The sequence below is a fragment of the Solanum dulcamara genome, chromosome 6 (genome assembly GCF_947179165.1).
Source record: "Solanum dulcamara chromosome 6, daSolDulc1.2, whole genome shotgun sequence".
In the NCBI taxonomy this organism is placed as follows: Eukaryota; Viridiplantae; Streptophyta; class Magnoliopsida; order Solanales; family Solanaceae; genus Solanum; species Solanum dulcamara.
The window spans coordinates 68367165-68378674 of NC_077242.1; the positions used below are offsets into that span (position 1 = coordinate 68367165).

General features: G+C 33.5%; 1 protein-coding gene and 1 pseudogene across 1 annotated transcript; both read left to right on the forward strand.

Moving 5' to 3' along the window:
- The first annotated feature begins 4283 nt into the window (after positions 1-4283).
- Positions 4284-6727, forward strand: LOC129892934 (probable serine/threonine-protein kinase At1g54610; annotated as a pseudogene).
- Positions 6728-9290: 2563 nt separating this feature from the next.
- On the forward strand, positions 9291-11213 carry LOC129892935 (probable serine/threonine-protein kinase At1g54610). The gene has a single exon (XM_055968443.1). It carries the CDS (start codon positions 9291-9293, stop codon positions 11211-11213), a length of 1923 nt encoding a protein of 640 aa, XP_055824418.1.
- The last annotated feature ends 297 nt before the right edge of the window (positions 11214-11510 follow it).

An 11510-nucleotide genomic window follows, 5' to 3' on the forward strand; every position in this document is an offset into this window, starting at 1 on the left:
ATTCATTTAAGATCTTAATAGTATCCTGCCTATAGAAAGTAAGCTTGCTACATGTTCTTTTCAGGAAAATACTTAGGTATCATGTACAGACCTTAAGTTAATTCTCAGCATAATTAATATTCATCCAGAAAGCCTGCTTATAGCGTCAATGCGTATTTTAGCATGTTATATCAAGATAATTGTCTCTCCAAATACCATATAATAATTGTAGCATGTTGAATCAATTAAATAGCATGTGTATAGTTCCTTTAAGCAACTAATATATCAATAAAATTCATGCCTACAAAATATTTTGAGCTTATTATGTCAACCATTTAGATATCAGGTTAATGGGCCTTCTTAAATTTTTTAACGTGATCTTATGAATAGAAACCATGTCTATAGGTGGCATAATATTTTCATCATATTAAAACTTGCTTGTTGTTCCGGCATGCTATTGGTATTGGGGTAAAAAAAAATTCATCATAGGCTTTAATAAATATTTGGTATATCATATAAATAGAAATCAATATTTATAGACCCTTCTTAAATAAATTCCAGTATGATAATTAAATAGAAATCATGTCCTTAGGCCATATATATATATATATATATATATTTGTAATAAGTTAGCTTTGCTTATATAACTGTGTTATTTTTTATGTCATCTTATATATAAATCATGTTCGTAGGCTGTCAAATAATTTCAGTATATCTACTTCACACATATACGTACCCTGCTTGCAGCATGATAAATTGTATATCATATAGACGCCATGCCTACATAACATTCAACATTAGCATATTCAATAAATTAGATTAGCCTCTGTTTATATGATTATCAATTCTACCTCATCATAATAGATCTTGTCTCTCTTAAAAGAATTAATAATTATGTTGTTATAATATTTGACTATGTATGCACACACACCTAATATTTATTTTGGCCTTCACAACTTATTTGTGTTTTCAAGCATGCTTATTAATTAATATAGAAGCTTACTTGAAATTTTACGTTCTAAATGTCGTCTTATTTATTTTTGTTTGAAGATGTGTCTAATTAAGAAACCTACATTTCCTTTTAGTCTAGAACCTATCCAATTAGTAAATTCAATGCCTCTTGAATATTAAGTTGGGACGTTAGACACTTTTTTAGGACGTTAGTTTTTATTATTTCTTTTAGATCACTTTAGGATTATAATAATAAATAAACTTAGGAGGGGTAGGGGTAGATAGGCCCTTCGGAAATGATGAAAGTCGACCCGAGTAGAAAAATGACAAAATACTATATTTTGTCTTGCTATTAATAAGCCTGCGCTGATCCGAAGAATGTAAATACATGAATATTTTTATCCCGTCTATTTTAAAATATTTTCGTTTGTATATATCTGGGGTAGTTTAATGTTAAAAACCAAAATGTTTTCTTGTAGGCATCACTAATTTCTATTGTCTTTACTCTTATTTAATTAGTTAATAATATTTATTTATCCTATATTAATTCTAACATTAACTGTTTAATTTAATTTAATTAAATTCCTTGAAGAGAAACCATTTTATTTATGATCGTTTGTTTCAGTTAAATGATTTATTTAAATTGTTCCTCTTTTATTTAATCATTTTTATACCAAGTCTATTACTCTTATAAATTATCTTAAATGTTTTAAATTTTATATTTCTTTCAAATTGTTTAATGCTTTGATTATTGTTAAAACACATTTTCCCAAAGTTAGTCAAATAAATTTTTAAATCGTCAGACAACGCATATTAGCGGTTACTTAAAGTGCTAAAACCTTCTTAAAATAGTAATATGAACCTCGTACTTTTTTCTCTAAATTTTTAAGACTTAAATCTGTTAGGGTCTTTTAAATTAAGTTTTCTTAATTTCCTTAAAAAATTAAGTGGCGACTCTTCTTTTTCTAAAATTATTTTTTTCTCTAAAAAGTTGAAATTAATTTTAATCCGTCTTTTTTTGACATAACATATCTTTAAGTACATTTTTTATCTTTTAAAAAATTTAAGTTATCTTTTTAAAAAAGTTTTGTACTTAACAATATGACGTGCACAAGATAATTTATCTTTTTATATAGTTCTAATTAATTAACGCAATACACACGTGCAAAGCACGTACTTTTAACTAATAATATAAAAAAAACACGATCAAACAAAATTTTGATTGACTCTTCAAATTTTACCCGTTTTATATAAATTGGAACTGAAGGAGTAAAGACATTTCGAATAATTTTTAACTCCTAAAATTTTATTTGTGTGACATAAATTGAGACAAAATCGAATCCGTGCTAGCACAAACTCCTGTTTATGTCCTACCTATAAGATCAAGGCCAACAAAATATTCTGCTAAAAGGATAGTATTTTTAAATCTTCACATCATAATCATCGTTTAACTTCTTAAATTATTATTATTTTAAAAAAATTTAATTCATTAAAATATTATCCTTTTATTACAGAAAAAAATGTTTATTTTCTTAAATATGTTTATGACAGATTAATTGTAGATTCCTATTTTATTCTTTTTTTTTCTAAAAACTTCACCCTTCTTGAGATAGGAGTACGGATAATTACTAATTATGGAATTAAATCATTAAAAATTAATAAATACCTTCTCATTACTGAAAAACAGAAAAGGACCAAAAATACTCATAACGTATAAAAAATGTCCTGCAAATATCGTTCATCAATTAATCTAAAAATATTCAGTTATTTTTGGCTCAAAAATACTCTCGCTACAATAAAAATGTTTGAATGATAAAATTAAATCTATATGCTACAATAATAAAACATTCATCTAAACTTCCATATACAAAAGTTATCTATGAAGATAGTGCATCGTAACTAATAGGCATAATACATAAACATATTTTTTTAACTTAGCCTCATTTGACAACTATTTTTTTCAATTTTAGGGGCGCACAAGTAGACATTTACATCTTGTTTGGATGGTTGTTACCCATTATAATGTATTGTATTATTAGTTTAGATACAATATTTGTTTTTATTATTACTTAATTTTTATTGTATTGTATAGTTTAAATCTATCGTTAGGTAGCAACGAAAAGTACCATTTTGTGTAACGACCGATTCGATGTGATCATGTCGTTATCTTAATATTTTTTTTTCATTTTATCTTTATTTATTATTTAATAATTCTATTTTAGAACTAACCCTACATTTCTATAGTACCTCTATCATGTACCCTACTTTTCTCGTAATTTTATCCAAACACTATATCCAAACAGAGTGTTAAATTTGTATAAAGTTAAGCAAATAGAGACACGCGTTCAACGTGATAATTCACGCGAGATACACTTGAATTGATTTGTATTATACGGCGTAGGATATGTGTGTCTACTTATTCAACTTTATATAAGTTTAAGTGTAAACTTGTACACATCCAAAGTTGAATGGCGTAAATATTAGCAAAAGCCATGTTAAAATGCACATTTATGTGTATTATGCCAAACTAATATTATGTTGGATCTTAAAACCAAAACAGAAGAGAAAAGATAGTGATGTTGATTCTGATGTCTAGTTAGATTCTAGGCTCAAACAGCTCTGAGTACTTCCCATTCTCTTATTTTTCTTGTTTTTTCCTGCAAAAACAAGGACGAAAATGAAAAAAGTTTACACATCAAGAAGTTCCTTCAACCAAACAAATCTGAGCTAAGACCTGCTGTCTCTTTCATTAGTGTTAAAGTAAATTATTATGCTTCTTCTTATTATTATTTTGAACTTTTTTCGTCTCAAAATACGTATTACTTTAACTTATTTCACATCCATTAAAATAAATAATAAATAAAAGGTGCAGTTTACTAAGTTACCTCTATTTATTACTCCCTCCATTTCTATTTACTTGTCAAATATTTCCTAATTTGATTTTTCTTTTTACTTGTCATTTTTGACAAATCAAGGAAGGATAATTTTTTTTCTTCCTATTCTACCCTCAATTTATTAACATGGAGTTAATGCCTTTGAAAAATGTAGGAAGTAAATATATTTAAGACTCTATTAATTAACAGGGGTAAAATGGTAAACTCATATACCAATAATTGTTTTCTTAGTAGGTGTGTCAAGTCAAAATTTGACAAGTAAAAAGGAATCGAGGAAATATTATTATTTTTTTTGAAAATTGAGCATTATTAAGAAGTAATTTTTCATACGAGGGTATTTTGAAAACATACTAATTTTTGTAATGAATTCCTAAGGTGACACTTATTTTGGGATAGATTTTTTTTTTTGAAAGCAACACTTATTTTGGGGAGGAATAAAAGAGTAACAACTATGTATTTGCAAATTGATTATTTCTAGAAAACTGATAGGACAACTTAGCGGCCTACTATTATACTTGGTTTTATGAAGTCAACTCCCTTGGATTGGTTTTCTGACTAGTAGTAGGAAAGAATAATTAGAGTGTGTTGTTAACTAAATGTAAAAGAAGACATACTTAGATTGGAAAACTATGGGTTCCAGTCATGGAAAATTTTCAAGTAACAGAGATGAATCAGTTGAAGAAATCCTTATCACCAAAGGCATTGAAGGTGAACCAACATCTGTCCTTTTATTTTCAGAAGATTTAACATATATGACATGCACAAATCAAATATTCATGCTTTGATATGATATGATATGATATGAGCTTAAATTAGGAAATGAGTATTCATATAGCCGATCCCAACTGATATGGGACTAAGGTGTAGTTGTTATTTAGTTTTATCATATGTAATATAAGGATTCATAGAGTTCACCTTAACTTGTTTTGAGATAGAGGCGTAGTTCATAGTAATTGTTATTGTTGTATGTGGTGGTCTTTTTTTCCACATTCTTAGTAAAAAGTTGAGACAATTTCAATGAATGACAGACCAGAAGGAAGAAAACATTAGTACAATGAGAAAAAGACTGAATCCAAGACTCAGCAGAGGAGTACCAAAAGGCTTAGAAAGTGAACTAGTTGCTGCTGGATGGCCTAAATGGCTTGTTGCAGTAGCTAGTGAAGCTTTAATTGGATGGCTTCCAAGAGCACCTGATACTTTCGAGAAGATACAGAAGATTGGACAAGGAAGTTACAGTAATGTCTACAAAGCTCGCATTTGTTTGCTCAATAAGACTGTTGCCTTGAAAAAGGTTTGTGCTGACAATCTTGATCCCGACAGTTTCAGGTTTATGGCAAGAGAGATCGTCATATTGAGAAGGCTCGGTGATCACCCGAATGTTATCAAGCTGGAAGGTGTAGTCCCCTCGAAAATGTCCAGCAGCCTTGTTTTTGATTGCATGGATTATGATCTCAAGGGAATTCAAGAACAGAAAGGTGTCAAGTTTTCTGAACCTGAGATCAAATGTTACATGAACCAGCTGCTTAAAGGGGTTGATCACTGCCATAGCCGTGGTATCTTGCATCGAGGATCAAATGTTACATGAACCAGCTGCTTAAAGGGGTTGATCACTGCCATAGCCGTGGTATCTTGCATCGAGATGTAAAGACTTCTAACCTGTTAGTTAATAAAGATGGTATCTTGAAAATTGCAGATTTTGGGCTGTCAACATTTTTTGATCCAGAACAAAATCCTTAACTAGCAATATTGTGACTCTCTGGTATCGGCCACCAGAGCTTTTACTTGGATCAAATTGTTATGGAGTTGTTGATTTGTGGAGTGTTGGTTGTGTACTTGGTGAACTATTTACTGGCAAGCCAATTATGCCTGGTAAAACTGAATTTGAGCAATTGTATGAAATCTTCAAGCTTTGTGGTTCTCCATCTGACGATTGTTGTCTAAAATCTGAATTGTCTAATACATCAATATTTCTGCCGCATATGCCTTATAGGCGACAAATTCAAGAAACCTTTCATGATCTTCCTGCTACTGCTGGACTAATGGACACTTTACTTTCCATAGAACCTGAATATCGAGGAACTGCAGCGCTTGCTCTTCAGGGTGACTTTTTCACAACAGAACCATTTGCTTGTGATCCTTTAAGTTTGCCACAATGCCCTCCCAGAAATGAAATGGATGCTAAACAAAACAAGATGATTAGGGAAGCTAATGCAGAATTACAGCAGTTGATAGACAGAAGACGACTCCTTACCCATTCAAAAGCCCGGAATAGGCTTGAAAAAACAAATGAATATGTCTCAGGAGGTGTTCTAGATGAAGGAACAAACTCTTCTGCATCTTTTCAGGAGTCTGGAAGCAAGGAGGGCTTAAAGAATTATACTCAGAGGTCTGCCGCTACTCATCAAAGGGATAATCAGAGAATAATATGGAAAGAACCAATTCATGACCATGACATAAAGGGAAAGAAGAAGTGGACAGGTCCATTACCTGATGCATCAGACGAAATGCAGATTTTACTCAGAGAGTGTGATGACATGATCCTCAAAGCTGTTACACGTGGAAGGCTTGAGAAGGGATTAATAGCTAAAGTGAATGACCATGGCTCAAAGGGAAAGATGAATCATTCTTTAGGTTCATCAACCAACATGCAGGGATTACCAAGAGAGCACGAGGCACGGATCCTAAAAGATGCTCAATGGGTGATGTCTGACAAGAAAAAAAGGGCAGAAGGGGAAAGCAATAACTCCAACCAACTTATTGAACAATTGTTGCCTCCTGCAGAATCAGATGGCCTTGACTTCCTGGAAGACAACCAATATTGTGGTCCACTTTCATCTGCAGCAAAACCAATTGATGTGGATCGAATACTTAGAGAGCACGAAGACAGATCCAAGAATCTGTAGAACGTTCCAAGAAACAGAAAAAACTAGGTAAAGCTCGGTTTTGAGGTATCAAAACCAATATAAGCTGCTTGGAAAAAAGGTCTATTCTGGATCAATATATAGTCTATTTCCAGAATGGGAAGGTGAAACTAGTTATCCCGCTTACCATACTGCAACTAGTACTCAGACTTTATAAAGGCTGCCAATCAGAGACATATGACCATCTGTGCTCAGATTGTATCTAGATGCAATGATACAGGAACAATGAAGCAAATGTACAGGTGTATTGTTACTGGTACATGAATAATAATTTTTACTTTGAAGTAGATGTATCAGAAGAAATACTAACATCTTAAGCTGAGGGACCTTGTTTAAGTGTTAGTGTTGTCCCTCACTTGGACAATCATGCTCCCCTATTGGATTATTTGACTATTGATGTTAACTCATTCCAGTTCTGTTTGAGATCCTTGATGATCCAATGAGGGATCAAAGTCTATTAAAATGTCAGATTATTAATAGTGTTGTCCACCAAAAAGAATAAAAAGAACCACAAAGAAAGTAAAATAATCCAACATTTGATGTGATAAGTTTGATCAGGAACTCACTTGTCTTCCTGTTACACTTTACACAGAAAATAGTCATTTCCAGACCTGGATCAACGTATAGTCTATTTGACAAAAAAAAAAAAAAAAAGAGGGGGGAGGGGACTGAATTGGTAGACTTAAATTCATGTTCCTTGTACTGCAGAAGATAATTGTCAGATTCTTAGTAAAAGTAAGCAAGAAAGTAAATGTTAACAAAAGTAAAGAGACTAGGAACCTTTATACTGGTTTGGAAAGCCTTCATCAAGTCCCATTGAGTTACAAGGAAGTTAATATTGAGCACTTTGAAGTTTTGATTTTGGGTATAACTTTTTGTGGTTTTCTGCATCCACCACAAATGTTACTTGGTTGATTTTCACCGGATCACCAAGTACTCAGACTTCACAAAAGTTGCCAATTAGTAACATCTTTAATCTGACCTTGTGTGCCTTAAATTAATTAACTTGATGCATTTGATACGAAAGAATGAAGCAAACATCTGGAAGATTAAGGTACATTCAAGTTTGAGAATTGGTTGAAAAGTGCAGGAACTCACTTTAATATAAACCAAAATTAGGTGTAAGCCCTTTTAATGCCATTGACTTTATATTGATCTAAACATACATGGGCTTAAGATAGTTGATATTTTGAAAACTTTCAGAGATTTTTTTAGCAATGGCATACTGTACAAATAAAAATAGCAATTTGTAATAAGAAAAAAAATTGGAGTTTGAAACAGAACTGACACGCTTCTAGGCTAACAAGCTTATGAAGATGAGGTGCACATGACACCTTAATTAGGCGAATATCACATCAAAATGGGAAAAGAAAGTAAAGAGCTTTATAAGACATAGTCAAGTTCACATGGTACGCGAGCTTTTGGAACTCGACATGACGGAGCACGAAAGACAAATTCGTGCAGGCCTAGTCCCAAAGAGGACAATATGCGTCATGGACTAGGGTCGTGACACTCAATGTCCTTATTCAACAGCTTCTTATGCTTCAGTCAGGTCAATTGATCATTTACAGCATGCCATATTATGTCTGCTTCTCCTAATGTGCTTTGAGGATATACAAAGTAGGTGCCTTCTAAATAACGGCAGATTTAAGAAACTGATCAAATTCTTCCCAAGATGACTAGGAAAGATTAAAGGAATCGTTGGAAAGAGCTGATCCAACTGCAACAAGAGCAAGAGAGCATCTTCATCCTCTGATCCAGGCTGCATGAAATCAAAAGTGACTGAAAAGACTACTGATGGTTCAAATCAAGAAACAAAATATCCCAACTGCTAAATGAAATAAAAAAGAAGAGAGAATAGATTAAGAGCCTGATTGACTAAGCTGAACTATATGGATAAAAAGAACAGGAACTCGCGAAATTAGGAACTTGAACTAAAAACATGTATCCCACTTGGAAAACTGCTCCCACTGAACCAATCTTCCAAAGTACTACACAATAGTATCAATCTATTAAACTCATAATTTAAAACGCGATTCGATATCATTATTTTAAATCTTTAATAATATTTCTACTTACCAACTTATATCGGAAATTATTTTTTAAAAGTATACATTTTGAAAAATGTTTTACATCATTCCAAATACTGCCAATCTTGAATTAACACATCAAAGAATTTCCTATACCCAAAAAAAAACTCAGCTTTTCTTACTCTCTCCCTGGTGAGCCACAATGTAAAACTTGCTTCCTTTCTCATTAGATGCATGTAAATTCTTCTTATTATACATGCATTTGTAAATTGATAAGTTTTTGGTAGGGGGTTTGTTGACTATACCATGTAAAGGACCAAGTCTTTGTTTACAACTCAGCCTACTATTATTGCTTTTATGAAGTCAACTCCATGATTTTTCATTTGAGTTCTCATACTTCTTTCTATGAATGTTTGTTTTCTTGGTATGTAATCAAAGCTTTAGGAAAGAAGAATTAGTTTGTGTTGTTATCTGAATGTAAAACAAGACTTAGATTGGTTTTCATTTGGGCAACTATGGGTTCCAGTCATGGAAAATCTTCAACTATCAGGGATCAATCAGTTGAAGGCACATTATCTTCAGATGGAGTTGAGACAGTTATGGCAGAAGAGAAGGAAGAAATCCTTCACATCAGGAGACGGAAACCAAATCCAAGACTCGGCCGAGGAGTACCAAAAGGCATAGAAGGTGAACTAGTTTCTGCTGGATGGCCTAATTGGCTTGTTGCAGTAGCTAGTGAAGCTTTAATTGGATGGATTCCAAGAACACCTGATACTTTCGTGAAGATGGATAAGATTGGCCAGGGAACTTACAGTAATGTCTACAAGGCTCATGATTGTATTCTCAATAAGGTTGTTGCTCTGAAGAAGGTTCGTTTGGACAATCTTGATCCTGAGAGTGTCAAGTTTATGGCGAGAGAGATCATCATATTGAGAAGGCTTGGTGATCACCCGAACGTTATCAAATTGGAAGGTTTATCCATCTCAAGAATGTCCAACAGTTTGTACCTTGTTTTTGATTGCATGGAATATGATCTCAAGGGAATTCAAGAACAAAAAGGAGTCAAGTTTACTGAACCTGAGATCAAATGTTACATGAACCAGCTGCTTAAAGGGCTTGATCACTGCCATAGCTGTGGTATCTTGCATCGAGATATAACAACTTCTAACCTGTTAGTTAACAAAGAAGGTATCCTGAAAGTTGCAGATTTTGGGCTGTCAACACTTTTTGATCCAGAACAAAGCATCCCCTTAACTAGCCAGATTGTGACTCTCTGGTATAGGCCACCAGAACTTTTGCTTGGATCAAATTCTTATGGAGTTGGAGTTGATTTATGGGGTGTTGGTTGTGTACTTGGTGAACTATTTACTGGCAAGCCTATTATGCCTGGTAGAACTGAAGTTGATCAATTGCATAAAATCTTCAAGCTCTGTGGTTCTCCATCTGATGATTTTTGGCTACAATCTAAATTGCCTAATGCAAAGGTATTTAAGCCAATAGAGCCTTACAGACGGATTCTTCACACGGCCTTTCATGATCTTCCTGCATCTGCTGTAGGACTAATGGACACTTTACTTTCCATAAAAGCTGAATATCGAGGGACTGCAGCTCTTGCTCTTCAGAATGAATTTTTCACAACAGAACCGTTTGCTTGTGACCCCTCAAGTTTGCCACGATGCTGCTCCAGCAAAAAGATCAATGCAAAAACGACAGAAACCAAGGGGAGTAGGGACCGGAATTATGCACGCGATAGAAGGGTAAGGGCATTTCCAGCAGCTGAAGCTAATGCAGAATTGAAGACTAACAGAGACAGAAGACAACTCCTTACCCATTCAAAAGCCCAGAATAGGCTTGAAAAAACCAATGAATATGTCTCAGGAGGTGTTCTAAATGAAGGAACAAACTCTTCTGCATCTTTTCAGGAGTCCAGAAGAAAAGAGGGATCAAAGAATTATACTCAGAGGTATGCTACTCCTAATCAAAGAGCAAAAAGGAAAGAACCAATTCATGATATCAAGGGAAAGAAGAAGTGGTCAGGTCCACTATCTGATCCATCAGATAAAATGCAGGATTTACTCAGAGAGCATGACAATATGATCCTCAAAACTGCTACGTGTGCGAGGCTTGAGAAGGGATCAACTGCTAAAGGGAATGACCATGACTCTAAGGGAAAGACGAATCATTCATCAACATTGACTAGTGACCAAATTTCTACTCTTTTACCTGACAAATGGACCGGTGTGGAGGACTTACAAGAAGATCACAAGGCATGGATCCTAAAAGATCCTAAAATATTGGACAACCAATATTTTGGTCCACTTCCATCTGCATCAAAACCAATCGATGTGGATAGAATACTTAGAGCGCACGACCAACAGATCCAAGAATCTGTTGAACGTGCCAAGCAACAGAAAAAACTAGCTAAAGCTCGGTGTTGAGGTATGTAAACAACAATGAAAACCAACATAAGCTGCTTGGATATCCACTCTTTCTACAGAATGGGAAGGTGAAACTAGTTACCTTACTGCAACAAGTACTCAGACTTTATAAAAGTTACCAATCAGTGACATGTTACCTTCTGTGCCTCAGATTATATCTATATGCAATGATACAGGAATGATTAAGCAAATGTACAAGTGTATTTTTACTGGCATAGGAATAATTATTCTTTATACTACTGTGAAGATTGTTTTTTTTTTTGGTTTTTAACTTTGAAGTAGATGTATTAGAAGAAG

Excerpts from the sequence above, each read along its gene's own strand:
- LOC129892935 (XM_055968443.1), top strand. The coding sequence starts at position 9,291 with ATGGGTTCCAGTCATGGAAAATCTTCAACTATCAGGGATCAATCAGTT.